We start from the raw sequence: 19,796 nt of genomic DNA on the forward strand, positions 1-19,796 counted from the left end.
CAAAGCCTTTTTTAGAATGGGGTCGCATATGCAAATGTATCAACGTTTCATTCTTAAACATTCTTATTAAATGTCATTAATGAATTTTTTATCTATTTATGTTTTTGCATTATAGATCAGAATATGGCTACACATCCCTGCTGTCATGCAGCACATTATACCCTTTAGGACGTATGTTATCAGGTAAATTTTTAATTTAAGAACTTGTTCCTGGGAGGGCTTTTTGATAGCACCTATTTATAATTTCAGTTTACATACTTGCTAGTTGTTCAAGTTATTGCTCTGTCTGTATTATTTCAACGAGGAGAAGGAAGGTAATATTTAGAGTTAGTTGGGGCAGCTCCTTCTATCTACCTAATTCCAGTATCAATCAGATCAGTCTTGGGAATAGCATTTTTGATACAACATTCAGCCCCATTCTGATATGTCATATCAGGATCAATTGTAATTATTCCTCCTACTGCGGTATCTTCATATAGCTTCAGTGAAAATTTACACCGAGGTGATACAAGTAGAAGAGTACTAGGTAGTCACTGAAATTTCATCTACCGAGTTTTAACGCTGCTTTGCATTTTTGTGTTCTGTATTTCCAGCTGGCATGAACTGAAGTGTGATCAAAAGTCTACTCGCACTTTTGTGTATCTAAATATATCCAGTCTCAATGATTTTCTTTATAAGCTGCCTATCATGAACACTTTAAAATTAAAGTACTTATAAAGATATTTAATTATACAAGCAGTTTATTTTTATTGTCTTTCTTAGGACAATAGAAAAAAATCTAATGAGTTGCTGATGAAATTATCTGGTGTATGTGTGTTTGCCTGGAGGTGGGGGGGGGGGGGCTGGTCACTGCTAGTAGCCCAAACTTAATTTTTTCTGGTGCAGACAATATAAAAAGCCACTGCTCTTGCATGTGCCCACAACTTCTCCAAGGCTTTGGGTTTCCTCTATCTGTACTATTAGAAACGTGCTTGAACTGGTCATAGTTTACTTCCCTGTTATCAGTAAATGTGCCCTTACAGATTACATTGTCTTAATTGTACCAGTGTGAAAGCGCACTTAAAAAATAATAATTACATTGGCAACAAAAACATACATCTAACAGTGAGGCTCAGAACTATGTTTCATACTTTAAAATGTTCTGGTTTTAATTGTAAATAAGTTTAACAGTGTAGAAATTATTTGCTTGGCTACAGGCCTATCCTGGTGTAACATGGTTTCTACCAAAATTATATCAGCAGACAGGAGAGTATTCTAATCTTTTATTAAAATATATCACTCTTGAGTTACAGTCCAGTTGTGCACACTCCTTTAATGCTGATGTGTTATCTTTGAAGTCCTATAAAAGTAATTATTAATCATGAAACAGTGTGGAAAATACCCACAGAAGGGCAAACAGGGGATCTTCAAGTGCTTGTCCCAGTACATATTCCACCCATAGTTGTTGATGTACTTGGGAATTTGGTTTGTGAGCCTTAACTGTCTTCTTGCAGTGTATGGAAAATAAACAGAGCATTGAAGGATCAACAATTAGAGATAGACTGGTAAGAAGGACCTTGAGTGAGACAGAACAAAACACCCTGTAGATATTGCTGTTAATTCTCCCTTGCTTGGCATCATACTTTAACCGTGTTCTATTTTGTAACTGTAGATGTAATTAGGGTCACTTGAATTAAAACGCTTTATTCTTCCATTTTCCTCATCTCTTTAACTAGTGAAATATTTGCATCTAGTTTAAAATGTGCTTTGTCAGCACTTTATTGTCATAAATTGATGTCTGATGTTATTACCAATGCATTTGTGTCCATCAGAAAGATAACATTGATACAGGACACACCTATCAAAACCACCAGCAGTTTAGAGAAGGATGTTCTCTCGGTTTTCATTTTTTACAACTGAATGCTGATAGGAGATCTGGGACTTCTCAACATTATGAAGTCCAAAACTTTGTGAAGATGCACTTACAGAGTGAGACATGAAGCTGGGAGGCCACGTAACAAAATCTTTACTGCTATACCTCTACAGGGGACAGAAGTTAACATAGATGCTTTCAGCAAAAGATGGCTTATACAGATCACCTCATTTGGTTGTCAAGCTTACAGATCTCACCTCATTGGGTCTCTAGGTCTCCCTCTGCCTTCTACTTTCGTATCTGAAAGCAAACATAACCCTGGGCACAGCAAAACAGCACTTTTAAAACAAGTTCTGCATTAGCTTCTGCTGCTCTGCAAAGTCATTGAGAGAGCTTGGAGAAGGGTTTAGTCTAGAATGAGCCCTTGGGGTTCTAATTAACTGCTCGCACTTTGGGGTGGGCCTCCTGTGTGCTCTGGACCCCACTGTGTGACCCTCCTCCCAGGGCAGGCGACAAATGGGACAACAGTGCTGCAGAGGCATCTTTCGCCATGCTGGAGTGAGGTGGATGTGTGGTCAGTGATGATGTTATTGTTGTCAGCTGTTACTCAAAGTATCTGAAAGAGATGGGTTCCTGCTAGAACCTTCATAAGAAGATGATTACATCAAATACACATTAAGTCATGGTCCTTGTGTTGGTTGGAAATGGCCTGTTGTCTGCATGTTGGAAACCCCTCATCTAGAAATGCAGTTTACCGTGTATGCACAGATGTTTCTCTTGACTGAAATCTACCCTTTGTAGTTGATAATGGCCACATGGTAGGTGCCTTCATGAGAAGTTTCATCTAAAGGATATAAGCTTTGTTAGTCCAAATTACTGGACTAACAAAGTTGTTATTGCTCCTATTAAAACTAAGTCTATTAAATACTATTAATTAGAATAGAGCAATAGTATTTATATCCTGACTCTGAAAACCCCATGCTTTTGAGTAGTTTAGGAAAGAAATAAAAGATGTAAGTTAAAAAGGACATCTTTCAATAAGGAAGCAAAGTATTTCTGACCTCGTCAGAAGGAAGCTTTTATTGATCACAATAACTTACAGTTCTTCATTTCAAATTGCAAAACTCTCATGATAAAATTATCATATTATTTGTGATAAAAAGAAAGACAAGACTTACAGATAGTTGATTCCAGCTGACTTCACCTCAGGATCGGAGGTGGGAGATGTTCTACAAATCCCAGATATTGGATGCTTCACGATAGCAGTAGCTATGAACAGTGTCATTTTGAGGACGTTTTTTACAGCAGCAAACTTGATTGAAACATGGGATCTCATGGGTAGTTGTGCCCTTGAGAAGGAAATAGGCTATCTGTGAAGTCCATTTTTATGAGAAGTAAGAGATAAACTTGTATGCCTGCTATTGTAAGTGCTTCTATAAACCACTAGAAAGTCTTGGATAGTATGAAAGGAAGGACCTAGAACTCCTCTTTCTTTGACTTCACAGGTGGTATCACCTACTAAATGTTCCTCTGGTAAAATCTGAGAGAGCTATGTGTAGCAATAGTACTGATCAATATCTTATTTAGTTCTAACCCCTTTTCCTCCTCTTCCTTCTTCGTCTGTCCCTTTTTCAGACTGATCTTGAGAGATTTTGTTTACAAAGGGTTTGTGTCTCTGCCCCAGTTAGGAGGAAATGGGACGTTCTGTGCTAAAACACATTGAGAGGAAATTGCATGTGGCAGTTTCTCCAGTGTTAGCCTTTTAGTCTCAGAACAGGGCACAAGCACAGTGCTGGTGTATGCAGAGGAAGTGGAAGCTCCAAATGGAATTGTTGATCCACAGTGCTTTCTGTGCAATACAGTGAGACAGAATGGAGCTGAAAGAATTCAAATTACTGCGTAGAAATATTTTTCTTAAGAATTTGAATTTTATGGAAGTACCCAAGACTACTCTTTGCTACTAAATGTCATGAAAAACTCTTGTAATAAGCCTGAAGTTTTCAGTCAGGAGACAATAGCTAGGCACTTAAGTTAATTCTTGGTATTGCTGAAGAGCCCTGACTCATTTGGCTTGATAACCTTTTTGTAGCTGTGGTCCAAAGGAGTCATACTATGGGAAAAAAGATTATTTCACAGCTGAGTAGCTTAAAGTCCTGACGCATGGGACATGATTGTAAGCGTCACATAAAAATGGAAATGCACATTTAAAACTGAAGCTATCCCCAAATACAGCAACTTTAAATAGTTTCAGCAGACTAAAACTTCTAAAAATTAATGTATATATGCGTATGTTCTGTTAATTCCATTTCACAAAGGTAACAACAACTGCTGAGGTGATAGAAGGGTTACAAACCAGGTAGACAAAAACCGTCATTAAGAGGCAGTGTAGTTTTTGTGGGTTTTTTTGACAAGAATGGCTGTTATATGAGTGATATGAAGACAACAATATGAAGGTAATAGGGAATGATTATACAGTTTTTCAAAAATAAAAAGAGGAGAACATCCACTGCAATCATCAGGTTGCAGGCTTAACAGAAGTTTGTTTTTCATGCAAACGCAATTGTGAAACTAACGGCCACAGGTTAATGAGAAAGCCAAAAGTATAAAAGGAAGAGATAAATGAATTCACAGTAGTACATAGTTTCTTTTTTTTTTCTTTTAACATACGGGATAAATCTTTCATCTGCTTTTAGAGAGTCTATTTTGGGCTGACCAGACCTTTTGTCTTGCTCCAGTGACACTGTTCTTGTGGAAAGCAGTGCAGCAAATTTACAGCTAGTCAGTGTAAGGAAAAATGTGTATTATTTGCCAGTGCTAGCTAAAGATTTCATTTTTGTTAAAAATTAGGTTATACCGGTAAAAGCATAAAATGGACCCAGTTTACTGATAGAAACAGGCTTGGGCCACTGTATCCTTCCGTAACCAAAATCAGGCTTAGCATACTTTGGAAGTTTCAGCAGATTTAATCCTGGTAATAAAAACATGATCATATTTAATTTATGACCAGCATAATAGTGCCAATAAATTTTCTAATGTAGATCCATTTATACTTGTAAAGGCAAGTATGGTATCTTCAAAAGCCATCTGGATGTGGCCCTGGTTGAGAAGGGGGTTGGACCAGGTAACCTCCAGAGGTCCCTTCCAACCTCAGCCATTCTGTGATTCTACATCTATACCGTGCTTAACTCTTAGAATAACCTAGTTACATTAAAAAAGCTTAGAAAGGGTGCAAATTAACAAACAAAAAGTGCTCTTTCTCTGTAGCTTTCTCTAGACACTGGGCAAAGCAGATTGTACTGTTGGAGTACTTCTGTAGCTCTGAAAATGTACCTACACTGTACTTTAAGTTATAAAAGTGGGATTTTTAAAAATTCTATCTCAATTATATAGTACAGAAAACACGACGCAGGTCTGATGTAAGCTTAGACTAAATACAGTAAATAAGTTAAAAGAACCTTAAAAATATTCCTGCAGTTTAAGTTTTATGAATAAAAGTGGGCTTACATTGATACTGTTGCATGATAATCAGAAACTTTTGTTACATTAACCATATCAGCATAGTTGCTTCACCAAACTTTCTAGTGTAAGCAAGGTTTCAGGTGATAGCCTTGTTAGTGAAATGCAATGAAGCCTCAAAAGCATCCTTCTTTCTGTGTAAATTGATCCATGCCCATTCCTGCCTGTTACACACATGCACTCTTTATCTGTTATATGTAAAGTGAGAATTTGTTAATTTCTTTTAACATCTTCAAGATCCTTTGAAATCTTGACAAAACAATCAAGTATGACTTAATGTGCATTCTAGAATAAAATTGAATAGACTAGTTCAGTTGGAAGAGACCTTCAAAAATCATCTAGTCCAACTGCCTGACCGCTTCAGGGCTAACCAGAAGTTAAAGCCTGTTATTGAGGACATCGTCCAAATGTCTCTTGAACACTGACAGGCATGGGACATCAACCACTTCTCTAGGAAGCCTGTGCCAGTATTTAACCAGAAATAAAGGCTTTGGTCATACATGGACTTTCCTTCAGTTGCAGTTTCACTTTGAGGTAGGGTCAAGTTTGACGTGCTTCCTCAGAAAGATGGCATTTCCCATCTTGGAAAAAGGCATTTCTTCCCCCACAGCTTAAATTATGATTGAAAAGGTTTGGGAGCCAGGACTGATTATAGTTTGCATGTAAAAATGTGGAGATAAAAGACGGTCCATGGTTACTGATAGTTGAGACGATTACATTTGGTAACACAGACCAATGAATTTTTTCATCAGTCTTTCTAATCCTCTCACCTGTCTGTAGATTAGAAATAGGTGACTAGGTTGGGTTTGCTGCTGAACTTTTTCAAATGAGTTATGCCTTTTCATTGCCACTTTTTCTTTTGTTTAGAAATCATAGCGCAGAAGCATTACTTCCTTGCCATTATCTGATTTCCAGTGCTCAGCATAAGAAAAGAAATATTACAATTAATAACAGTGAGGAATCTGGTTACGATGGCTCCCAGTGGTCCTTCTCTTGTCCTTCTGTTACTTCTCAGTGATTCCTGTCATAGATCCACAGTCTGATTATTTGCGCTGAAGTCTCTTTGTTATGTTTGACAATGTTAAGTATCATTGAAGTGTGTTTATTTTAAGGCCACTACACAAGAGCTGTGAAAAAAGGCCTCAATCTAAATAAGAATCAGGGCCTGTATTTTTTTTTTTTCCTTAATTTACTAATGTTTATACAATGCAAATGCAAAGGAATGGTGTATAAATCTAGTTAAGTGTAGTTTAATATCTCTTTTATATTTTAAAAGATTCTTGCATGTATTTGTCCAGTCTCCAAGGATAGATCCAGACTTAGGCTGTCAAACAAATGGATTTTTAACACATTTCTGCGTAGTTAAATCTAGGTTGGATGTAGCCGACACTTCAAAATACTGAAGGCTTCCAATCTGCATTTCCAAAGAACTGTGTGGGATTCATGTCATTTTGTGGGTATCTGTTTTTGCAACAAAGAAATTTGGAGAGGATTAAAGTCAGAAATGTATTTCCTTTTTAATGTATTTTACATAATTCTGTTCTTCCCCGGTGGTTTTTTTCATTGTTGTCAACTTCTGATATATTATTGATAGTGATACTTTAACTCATTACTTTTACAGCTGTTGGAAATATGTATTTGCTATAATCAAGATGGTGTTCTAGGATTGTTCTAGTTTGAATCATACTCTTTCTTTTCTTCCATTTGTAATTTATTCCAGGTATTTATGTAAACTGTCAGACCAGGAGTTGAGACAGAGTGCAGCCCGGAACATGGCAGATTTAATGTGGAGCACAGTTAAAGAACCATTGGATACAGCCTTGTGTTTTGATAAAGAAAGTCTTGATCTTGCATTTAAATACTTTATGTCTCCAACTCTAACAATGCGATTGGCTGGGCTGAGTCAAATAACAGTAAGAACTTTTTAAAAATACAAATATTTAGAAAAATAATGTTTCTGTTGTGTTTTATGTTACTGACTTATTTGGGGGGCTTTTTTAACGTGTGAAAACAAGAGAATCCTCATATATGCAATCTTAGGAAATTACAGTTATGGTTCTGAATATAAGGTGCACTGAGAGATATAACTAAGACATGTCTATGTTCTGCAGTATCTAGACCTATAACACATTTCCGGAACAATTTACCATTCTAAACAAAACTGTATTATAACCATGTTTTGCAACAGGTATGTGAAATTAAGTCCCTTGACATGGCTATATTTGTTGCTTACAAAGGCTTTCAGTCTGTTTTGATTGTTACCTTTACGGTGTCTTGACTGTAGTGTAGCCACTTCTCCAAATTGTACGTACCTCTTTTTCCTGTTTGTTTAGTATAGTCTGTTTCTCGAGAGAGTGCATTTCTGCATCAATTAGCAGAAGATGGAATTGAACAGGTAAATGCAAATAGTATTAAATAGAAATAGATTAAAACCAGAAACCCCACTCTTCTCTTTCCCATGGAAATGCTCCAAATGGCACCAGTCAAGGTATATTGGGCATCCTTTGTCTGTCATTGTTTCCTACATACGCATTATAGTCACGCAGGGACAGAAGTGAACTTTTAAACTTTTTTTTATTAACCTGAGCCTTTTCAATTTTGTGTTTTGCTGACACTCTTGTATTTAAGATTTATGGGTCATATTGTCATGTCTGCCTTAATGCACAAAATGATGAATAGGAACAAACTATACTAGAATGAATAAACATGTACTTCTTAAGTTTTGTAGTCTTGTCTGAGCACATTTAATCATCTCTGTTCTAACAGATTACATAGTATCACACAGTGATTCTCTTCATCACTGAGTGTCAGTAAATACAAGTTAAGTTATCTGAATCCATTGTCCATTCAGTTTCGTATTTATTCAAATGAAAACGTAATGCAGTTTGTCCAGTGGAGGTGCTAAAGCAAGCTACAGAGAAATTTAAGAAATTTAAGGACATAATAATGTCCTTTATTATTTATACAATTACAGATCTCTCATAATATGTGGTAGATATATTTTTAAAATATGTCCATTGGTTGGACATAGAAGTAATCCCTCCTTCCTCTCCTCTTGATCTTTTTTTTTAAAAAATTTTGTGCAATTTTGGAAAATATAATTTTGAGTATCATTGATTTAAAAGTAAATTTTCCAATGTTTGCATAGTTCCAATTACATTAGATGTTTATTTCTCTAAGTACTTTACTTCAGTTTTGTACAGTTGTCCTTCAACTGCCACTGTATCATTTTTGTATATCCTTACCAAAAGAAGGTCTGAAAATGAGAATGTATCAGTTTGTTTATTTTTAATACATATAGGTCTTTTAGGGGAGTGTGAAATAGCATAATTTTAAATTGTTACACTTTGACATATTACAATTTATAAATATTATGATATATAATGTAAAAGTGAGATTTTTAATAACAGGTATGTATTACCAAAAGCAATATTCTAGAACAATTTTAGATTAAAGCAAATAGATTTCAGCTTGTAAAAACAAAGAAACAAAAACCACACACACACACACACACACACACAAAAAAAAATCAATTTGGAATATTGATTGTTAATAAGTTACCGATTTTTTTATATGAATAGTCTCTAAAACTTCTCTGGAACTCTTGAGACACTTCATTATTCTTTCTCATTCAAATAAAAAATTTCTCTTTTTTGGTTCTCTTTTTAAAGATCTCAGGAAGATGTCTTTGGAAGCATCATTTACTTTTTCTTGTTTGGCTTCTGAATTTCGCTCTATTTTGTTGCTTTGCCTGGAACTATTTTAATTGCCAGATCTGTGCAACTTTGAGAGTGAAATTTGAACCAAAATTTACAGAAATTTTGACTGCTTCATTTCTGAAGTTTTGCGTCCTCTTTGTAAGCAAGGATCTGCCTACAAATATGTAATGTAGGTCAGTTTAGTTAGTATTTTCAGACAACCTTCTCTATTACTGATGTACGTTCATGACTACTTTTCTGATTTTTTTTCTGTTCATGTCTTTGATGGCAAGAATTTGTCAAAGTAATTTCATTGAAGTGTTCTTCTCAGTCAGCGCAATTTCAGCCTCCTGTTATGTATTTAAGACTTTAGAACCAAGATAACTGCAACTGAAAAATATTTTCCTTTCTTGGACTTCCATTTGCCTAAAATTGAGAATATAGCCTTGAAGCAATTTGTCACTTCACTTCTCAAATAGATGTGAAGATTCAAAGAAAACTTTCAGCACAATTTTATGCAAAATATTCAAAAGTGTGAACTTTCAAATATACATTTTATTTCAAAGAAGAATTGTCTTCTCGTTATTCATACGGAAAGTTGACTCGGATACATATTTCTAACTTCACTCACAGGATCAAGACTAATACAGAGCTGGTCAAATAAGTTCTGTGGCATGCCTAATTATTCCTTTTGCAAGATAAAGATACTTTTGCCATTATTATGGAGAGGGAAATTTTTGACCAAAACCATAAACGAATCTAAACAGATACATGTGTTCTAACATGGAGGTGTTGATTTGTGTCTGCCAAGAGATTTTTTTTTTCCTGCCTAACAGCTAACATGACCAGTCCTAAAATTAAACCTTTCAGTTTTGTAGAACCTCTTGAGACTCACAGAATACGTGCTGTATGGCATACAGGGATTATATTTGCTTACCGCCAAATATAGACTTGCCTCTCTTGAGGGAGTAGTGTATACATAATGTGTCATATCATCTGACTTAAGTTCTTATTTACAAAACAAGGTTGAAGACAGACACATGTAGTTTAATTTTAGCAAAGTGGAAGCTTGACTGGTTGAATATCAAGTTGGAAATAGCTACAGAAAACTACAGCAAAATGTAAACTAAGATATACCTGGAGTTTTATTTTTGTTGTTAACTTGGTTCTTTTCGGTTTCATCACCCAGTCATCCATCAGTTGAGGTGGTTCAGTTCCAGAATACCCTCTTCTCTCTTTACTATTGCATCATAGATAGGACTCTTTTTTTTTTTTTTTTCATGTCCTTCCAGTTACAGATGAACTTAAATATGTGAAAATGAATTCTCACAACTGATCTGGGCATCCTTCCTTTTCCAGGTGTTCAACACATTTTTATTTCTGTGAATTAGTGAAAATACAAAGGTAACATTGTAGGGTTTTCCCAGAGTAAATTCAGTACAAACTTGCACACTGCGTGTTTATTCTTCCTGCGTTGATTTCCTATGTAGAAAGTGTAATTTCTTTTGATGCCTGGGTCTTGAGACAAGAGTAGCTAGGGAGATTCCTTTTTGTTCTTTGCTGAAAACTTCATTCCTCTGTTGTACTTTGTAACTAACACGTTTGTGTTAGATTAAGGAGTGTCCGGGCAGAGGCCTCTTTGTTTTCTTGCAATCTTTCATATATCGTGCAGAGTTATAAGAGTATGTTACTCTCTTTGGCATTTCATAGTAACCAAATGAAGTCAAAAAAAAGGTTTGGAGGTGAGTGAGGCTAAGGTGGTGTGGCACTATTCCACATGTACTTTGTATTGTACTGTTGTGCCAGTAATCTAAGACTAGTTGTATAAATTATTTGAACCTGCAAATATGAAAAGAAAAGCTTTCATCAAAATTCTCTTGGATAAGGATTTTGTATTGGAAGTTTGGATCAACACATGACCATAGATTTAAAATCGATAATGGACATACTTTGATACTCTTTCGGTTCTTGATACCTTTGAAAACATTTTCAGATGCGGCGTGAGTCTTCAGAAATACCAGTGACCTTTGACTTCTTTATTTGACCCAATTCTAATCAGCCATAACAATTTGTTCATTAAGTTCTGTTCACATATTTTTCCACTCCTAAATGTATTTCATTTGAAAATATCTATTAATAACTTATCTATAGTAATGGTGTAATCAGGCTCTCGTGTCTCACTAATTTTAATTCATTTTCAATTTTACTTCTTCAAAAACATTTTTTCACTTTAAAATTGTTGAGGTTAGGCACAAATAAATCTTTCTGTACAGTCTGAAGGAGATTAATTCACCAGAATTGTAGAGCATGTGAACTTGAGTTGTTTCAAGAAAGAAACAAATAAATAACTTCTTTGAAGAAGTTATGCAACAACTTTAATTTGAATTTCAAAAACTTCATTCCTGTGTCTTTAATGTTTTTGATGACAAGATGACCAATAAGTTTCATTATGTAATTTTAAATGTTTAAAAATATCATATACATATAAAGAATTGGAAACAGTCATCTATGTATCTGAAAAGTTGGTTCTGAGGGTTGAAATTAGTATTTTCTATAAAGACCCCTTAGGCTTACAGATGTGGAAGAAAACCATTGTGATTTCAGCCAATTGTGTCAAGTTGCATAGTAGAGAGTTATAACAGTTTCATGGTCTTTTTTGAGAGCACATCTCCAGAGGAAGTGCATATGGATAGCCTTTCTAAATACTAGAGAAATTCTAAATGTTTAAAGGCGCATAACAGATTTTTTAATGTTTTTTAAAATTTAGATCCTGTAGTTTCAACAAAACGTGAATAAAATTTGCGTGTAGCTTTTATTTTAAAATTCCCAGTACTCCTAGTTTACTCTCACTCTCCTCCATCATAACCTTCAGGTATTGTAACAGTCCAAATTTCTCATGCTGCCTTGACCTAAGTTTCAAATGATGATAAACATCTCTCACTTTTAAAGACAACTTTGTTGGTTTTTTTTGTTTTTTTTTTTTATTATTTTATAAATGGTGATGCAATCCCCACCAGCTATTCTGTCTCATATTATTTGAATCTGTTTTAGTTAACAGTAGTAGAAGATTGAAATAGCTGACAGTGAGATTAATAATTATTATTAATGCTAATGATATGTTTAAGTCACGTGGATTTCCAAAGCATGGAGTTCATACACTAACATAGTAAATAAAGTTTCTTTCCTGTAAATAGAATAAGGCACTGAATTTAACAAAAACCAACCAACCAACCAACCAGCCAACACTCCACCCCCCCCCCCCCCCCCCCCCCGGAAAAAACACAACCACTATCAGCTACAGCTTTTCAAAATTTTGAACTTTCAAGGATATTAACCAGGAATTTTGGCAACCTAAACAAAATTGCAATTAGTATACAACCACAAAAATCTGGGGTTCATGAATTACTAAGGTGTTGTGTAAACATGGGATGATTAGTGTGTAAGATGTAATCCTTTAACAGGCTTTTCATTTCTTTGTGACATAGTGAAAAAAGTTTCATTATATATACAGTCTTTTGTAATTTTCACTCTCCAATTTTGTAGGCTTGCTTTCGTCACATTATCAGTATTGAAATCTTTGCTGTTGTAGTAAGCTTTACAGTACAATAATGGGGGACTCAACCTCACTCATTACTTTCCAGAGTGTGAGTTCCATGTCTCATAAAAACCTGTGTGTAGAGTTACTGCTAAATGCCTTGCTTTGATTTCTGTAGAGGGCAGACTTTCCTAACATCATTTAATTGGTTTAATGAAAGAAAGGTTGATTTAAAAAACAAACAAAAAAATCCTTCTTGCCTACTAGAATGCCTGTTGTTTCAATTTTTGTCAAAGAGTTGTATTTAAAAACATTGAAAGTATTAGAAAAAAATGTTTACTGTCACTAACATTATTTATTAAGACAACTACCTCGAAAAACATTTAGATAAAATTTTAATTTTTTTCTTCCTTTTTCTGACTATAGAATCAACTTCATACCTTCAATGATGTGTGTAATAATGAGTCGTTAGTTTCAGACACAGAAACGTAAGTAGGAACATTATTATGAATACTTTAAGTGCTCTGTCTGATTGTGGTTCTTCTGTATTGTTATGGATTTCAGCCAGTGGGGAGTAGTGATAATCTGGGGTGTTATCAGAAATATTCTAATCAGGGTGTAATAAATGGTTTTAAATGGTAACTTCAAAATATTTCTAAATGTTTCTGGATTTTTTTACTGTTTTTTAAAAGATAAGAGATAAAGTAACCTTTAGATTATGAAATAATAAACACAACAGTTATCATGTATAAATAAGAACTAGCTAACTCATATGCAAGTAGTATTTTTGCCATCATCACAATGCTCCTAATTATTTAGTTAAATAAGGCTTGTTTGGCCATCACTGGCACCTATCCCTGTTATTAGTTTTCCATGAATTCTCTGAGGCTGTGCTTTTAGAACTGTTTGTTGTTTTTCTTCAAAATCCGTGTTTTTGTAATTCAGGTGTGTTTAACAATTCTAAAGAAGACTCCTATAAATCTCTGTGAAGTTTCATGTGTGGGATTGTATTCCAATGAGGAAATGTATTATTTTTGTAACAACTCTAAAATTAATGTTAGAACTGCTTATGATTTAGACAAAGTTATGTCTTTAGGAAGTTGAAATAACCTTTCTTTTGAAATAATAGGCAAATTATCTAAAGGATACCTAGGATTTTATTTGTGATATACTGTTTATGTTTATCTTGGCAGTTATATCCATGCGCATTATCTGTCTCACTGGAGACACATTCTCCTGTTACAGCAGCAGTTGGCTTGCTTTTTATGTGGGTAGTTCTACTATAGAGGGTTTCTTTAACACCTCCTTGTTCAAATATAGCAGCAGTCAAGACCACAATGCTGTAGATTTCATGTGAATAGCAACTTGAATGTTTAAAGTGGTAATAGGTTGATATTTTTAAAATAAAGAATCAGAACGTAGGACATTTTTGCTTCCATAAAAGTATGAAAATACGTTGAGAATACAAAACAAATAACTGCTTGAAATCAATTTTTTTCATGTCATTCGTCATTAAGTCAATAGGTGAGCATGAGTCCATGCTATCCATTTATTTAAAAGTTAGTTTTGATACATAGGGTCAGAAAAACAAAAAGAAACAAAGAATTCTCTGCAAGTATGATGGAAATATCTTATTATGATCTGGTGAGACCTGAACGTAATTTCATTAAGCTCATGTACACTTCCAAAGATTTGCATTACTAACAAAGATTGTTATTTGTGCCCTGAGAGGTGTGGGTTTTTTTCCAAAGCCACTAGTTGTGTAGTGGTAGAATTAAATATTAGAGGAGTATGCCTAGCTTTTAGGCTACGCAAAATGAGCATTTTAAGAACTACATTGAATATGTGAGGTGACTTGGTTAGCTGGGGTATTTTCAGTATTGTACTGCCGGTTGTGGTGTATTGTTACAGTGGGACAGCCAAGTCTCAGTTTTATCCATTTTTTCCCATCCTTCCTTTATGTTGAAAATCTGAAACTGGGGTGATTCTTGGTTAGTTTATCTTCTGAAGTACAGTGTGAATGAAATTGTTTTTAACAAGTAGTAACTACTTATGGAACACTAACAAGGAAAACACTAACAACGTGCTTTAATTTCCCTGTAGAAGAGCAGATGTACTATGCAAAAAGATCAGAGTTATCTTAAAGCTGAAGGAAATTGTCAAGTTCTCATTTGAGATATTACTTTCTTGGCAAGGGCATCTGTAAACAGCCTGTCATTTGAAAGGAATGCATCACGAACAGAAGACCTTCTTTTGCACTTTTGTAGCATGTGATTTTTTAAATCTGAATTCCAGTCATTCTGATGTTTTACCTGAAAAGTTGGTAACAAATCAATATCAAGTGTTGCTGCTTGTCTTCACGTGTCTTTTGCAATCACTTATCCTGGTATTTTGCTGGCCAAATAATCAAAAAAGGCTGGTGCAGAAGGATGGGGAACGTCTTACTTCTGCGGTTTGAACAAACTGCAGTACAAAGCTTCCTTCTCATTAGAGACTCTCTTCATGAGAAATTTTTGGATCAGAAAGCACTTACAGAGCTGGCAGTGATTGAATGAGCAGCAAAAGGAAAGCTTTTCATTCCTTTTTTTTTTTTTTTTTTTTTTTTACTTGGTCAAAGGAGAAAGGAAGTCTAAGATTTATTTTGTACCTTTGTAGCCTCTGCAGGTTTGTCAAAGGAAGATGTTTTCCATTATGTCTGGTCATCCCCATTATGTGTTTTGACTTTTCCAGATGCATTTGGAACTGTCAACCTTTGGGATTTCTGCTTCTGTATCTTGATAAGGTGGGTTTGCGGGAGGTATCTTTTTGTATTTTTTCTAAAAGAGCTATGAGTTAGTTCTAGCTCTTCCCTTTTGTTTAGAAATATCATCAGAATTTTTTAGAAAATGTTTTGCAACAGTAGCTTCCCACTTTTATCTGCATGGGTTGCAAATTTTTCTGTGGAAAGGCAGCTAAAGCATTTTCTGTCTAGGAAAATCATTGGATTTCACAACTTTCACTTGAAAGCAGCAGAAAGCTAAGATAGGGAAATCTGTTCTCTAGCTGTAGGTATTTGCATGTCTTGATTTAGTTTACTTGACCGTCTTCTGCAGGGCTGAGGGTTTGTGCTGACTTAGTAGGCATATTGTCCAGTTATGCGCAGTGTCTTAGGTCTCAACTTTGTAATATCACACAGAGAGATACCTTTAATTTAGCTGTTCCTGGCTCTTAAGTTTGGCATCAGAGCACTATCTAAGGTACTGAAGAGTATGAAATCTACTGAAGCTAAAAATAATGAGATTGAACGGAGGAGTCTTCAGGTCTTTGAACAGTGATTCCTAAAACTATTTTCCCAATGTCAGTTAGTGAAAAATGATCATTCTTTTCATAGACGGAAAGATTTTTTGTGCTATTTAGACCATAAGAAGAAGAAATATTCTTTTTTCTTTAATGAGGAGACTGCCGGTCTATGAAAATAACAGGTATAAAGAGAGATTTTGTTTTGCGTTGCACTTGGCAGGCAGCCAAGTATTTGAGTTTCAGGATTCAGGTTGATGCTGAGATAACCTCCCTCCTCATTTGAAAACCTGACTGCCCTCATTTAAAAGCTTTCTACAGAGTAATTTCAGGTGTCCAAAATTCCTTTCACCTGTGAACAAAAAGATCTAGGCTTTCTTCTTTCTCTTCCCTCTCTTTCCTCATATATTGAGATATTAAACTGCGAATTTTTTGGGTTTTTTCTTTTTTTTTTCCCCCTTCACCACTGTTTTCTTAGCTCGTGTTAAGTCTTGCTTTCTCATATTTTGCCTAGGCTCACCAACCGAATTTATGGCAACACGATTTAAACATCCCTTCACCTCCCTCTATTTCCACATTCCAGGGACCTTCTCAGATTTTCTCTGAAAAAAGTGCAGTATTTTTTGAAACACTAATTAAGAAAAAATACTTTTAGAAACACTAATGTTTATTTCTAGTGGCTTACAGCTATCTAGTGGCACACGTAGTAGTTTAACAAATATGCAAGATGTTGTCTGATTGTTGTTTTTGGAGCCTGTGGAGTGTCAAATAGGAAAGTACAGGATGGTAAACAAAACTACGTGTATGAATGTTTTTTGGAAGGTGTGTGTTATCCTTTGTATTTGTGATCCTATATAATTAAGATCAGTGCTTCCCATGTGTAGTTATTGTTGTAGATGCTATTTCAACGACTTAGTCAAGAAATGTTAGTGTTCGTCCTTTGCAAGGTGCTCATTCTTATTGCTGCATGTTTTGTTTAAGGTTTTACATTACTTTATTCAGTGACATTAATGACTTACTGTTGCTTTTCATCCAGTACAGAACTAGTGTGTTTTTGTAGCTTCATGGTGAATTCTGCTGGGAATTGACTAGCTGGACAAAAAAGGTTTTATTTTGGGGGGTTATTTTGCTGTGGGATTGTTTCCTGGATCTGGGTGATCATGTGGCTACCAAGTATTGCAACACAGCCTTAGATTAAAATGTTTCTAGGACTTTATCCCAATCCTCCTTTAGGGAGGCATTCTTTGAGCTACCAGGAAAATGTGCGCACTGTAGTTTCCTTCTGGATAGTTTTATTTACAGTAATGAATGGAATTCAAGCTCTAATACTCACCTTTCATAAATGCAGTTCACAAACATCCAGTTATATCAGAAATTACATTGCTTCCTCTCCCAAAGTCTCATGGAATGCCTGGGGAAACTAACGTCAAAAATGCTTAAGTTTAATTTATTGGATCTAAACCAGGTAGTTTTGAAAGACATGAATTGACTATGAATTCTATTAAAAGCATAGGGAGAAATTAATGAAGTCTGGAGACCATCTACCCTAATAAGTTGTGTAGATTTCCAGCATGAAAAGGATTTAGAGACAATTAAACTGGAGTGGCTGCTACCTTCACTTTTTCATTCTCCCCTTCTCCCCTTCCCAACAACACACACTCAGAGGGGGTATCCAGTCCTTTCATTTTTCTTTTGCTATCCCAGTTACTAAATCCATGAAAAATAGCTGATACATGTTATCACCAAGGTGAATGTTCTCACTGTTAAGGTCTCTAGGGCTTAGATATATTACCTGTAGAACAATTCTTTGTTCTGCTACTTCCATTTTAGAGGGAAAAGTATATCTATACTGTGATTATAATGTGTGTCTTTCACTGTTTACCTTTGTATGAAGAGGAAAATTTTTCTAAAAACTTTTCAAGAACTTTTTTAGAAGAAAATTTGAGCATCTTTTTACTGAAAATTTAGTTCCTGCTAAGTTGCCTGACTCATAGAGTTACTGTATAGTAATAGTCATACAATAATTTGCAAATCACTCTGAAAAGTATTTCTGAATTTTGAAGAATACAGGAATACAGACTTACATGAAAGGAATTTTAACATAGCTGAAAACTGAAATGAAACCATGTTGACCAATACAGGAGATTATGCTTTAATTCTTGTCGTAAAAAGTAGTTCTGGGTTGCCCTGCTTTTTTTGTTTGTGTGAAGTTCTGAAGCTGCTTGTGAGTTGAGATGTTCACTCTGTTTGAAGGTGAGGAAACATATTGAGGAAAACTACTAGATAAAAAAACCGTTCCTGAAAAGGAAGTGTTCAGGAAGTCTGACATACATTTACACTGAAATGAGCTTTTCTTGGTAAATCCTTGATTCTGTTTTCATGAATGTATTTCTCAGTATAGCAGAGAACAAAATAGTTAGTGCTGGTAGTAGCTTTGTCATTCAAAAACCCAGTATATTTAGTGATTGGTGTGCCTTCAGCAAAACTTTCTTGTAGGAACAATTCTTGCAGGGAAACACAAAAGCTGCATTCTGTCTTTCACAAGGATCCTCTTGTTCTTGGTCATCCTCAATAAATCTATATCAAATTGATGTTTACTTTCAGAAATCTGAGATGTCATTTTAGCACAGTCTAGCTCACTAGTAAAATAAGGAAATTTTCTACCTTTGAGAAGACGTGTTAAAAAAAAAGGTACTCCTTCAAATGAATAATCCATTATTTCTCAAAAGAAAAAATGTTGCAAATTAGAGATAAAGAATTGTCATATGCATGTAATAAAATATGTAGGAGCTCACTCTGCATGAAAGTTTTTATTCTTTCTTTTGGAGTAGCCAAAATGCAACATACAACTCTGGATACAACGTCTAATGGACATTATGCCACTAGCAGGAGTATTCAGCTTAAATAGACCCAGAGCAGTGTGTCCTTTCATATTGGCAATGTGTGCTGAATCTAGAAGTGTTTATGTAGGATCAGTTCTCAAAGATACAGGTTGGAAAATTCAGATCCAAGTAGAAACCAAGCGGTCCTGGAACAAAATTAAGACTTAAATTGGCTTATGACTGGTGTTAACATTGTTGCCTCTTATGGAGATGACTTTTTTCACATATCCAGAAATGCCTCCATTCAGGTCTCCTGCATCCAGGGGGGTGTATGCTCAGTCATGTGGCCAGATCTGTACCTTTTCTATGAGCAAAATGTAAACTCGGATGCTTTCTGGCTACAGGAGCCCTTCTGCCCACAGCAGGGGAAAGCGATGTCAAGCAAGAAGAATGAGCTGGGGGCAAACGGGCTGTAAGTGAGGGAATGTTTTTGCAAGCTCAATTCAGCTTTCAGGACTATGGGTTAGGAAATTGTAATTTAAGACAAATTGTAATATTTGATGTTGGATTCCGTCACAGCTCTTTATGACTGCTTATACACTACAGGTTTATTACTTCCCAGAAGGTAATGTAATCCTTATGGTGGTTGGCTCTGCTACCATGAAAAACTGTATATGAAACAGAGGAAAGAGCATTTTCTTTCACAAAGAAATTAAACTGGTTGCTCACTTCTTGTAAATAAATCTATCTGTGAGCACTCTGTTATCCCAACCTTGCAATTGATACAAAGTCTACCAGCAGTCTGAAAAACTCCCTACAGGGGCAGTGCCACTGTGGTAATTTCTGCATGGAGGCAGATGGGTAAGAGCATTGTTTAAAGCCATTTTGGTGTCTAAAGGAGACTGGTAGTATATATTCAAATGAATAACAACTTCAGCTGTAAAATCTGCAAGATCTCTACACCCACGTGAAAATGTGTTTCTTCAAATTTTGTTAGAAATCCAAGTTCTGAATGAGTATGTAAATGTATACTCCAAAGTTTGGTTTGGAGTGGGTGTCTTTGAAGTGCTGGGGGTAGTAGTTATTTGTTCCCCCCC

General features: G+C 35.3%; 1 protein-coding gene across 10 annotated transcripts in view; it reads left to right on the forward strand.

The window, feature by feature from the left end:
* The window catches only part of USP34 (ubiquitin specific peptidase 34), a 129,535-nt gene that overhangs the window by 31,471 nt on the left and 78,268 nt on the right, over positions 1-19,796 (forward strand). For 9 of the 10 annotated variants that reach the window (XM_066995343.1, XM_066995342.1, XM_066995340.1 and 6 more), the window contains exons 6-8: positions 116-183; positions 7,089-7,281; positions 13,028-13,089. In XM_066995343.1, the coding sequence (XP_066851444.1) occupies positions 116-183; positions 7,089-7,281; positions 13,028-13,089 (323 nt within the window). Of the gene's footprint in view, positions 1-115; positions 184-5,675; positions 5,903-7,088; positions 7,282-13,027; positions 13,090-19,796 lie in introns of those variants that run through there. The other variant, XM_066995348.1, reaches the window with a different exon arrangement.

The sequence above is a fragment of the Anser cygnoides genome, chromosome 3, assembly GCF_040182565.1.
Source record: "Anser cygnoides isolate HZ-2024a breed goose chromosome 3, Taihu_goose_T2T_genome, whole genome shotgun sequence".
NCBI lineage: Eukaryota > Metazoa > Chordata > Aves > Anseriformes > Anatidae > Anser > Anser cygnoides.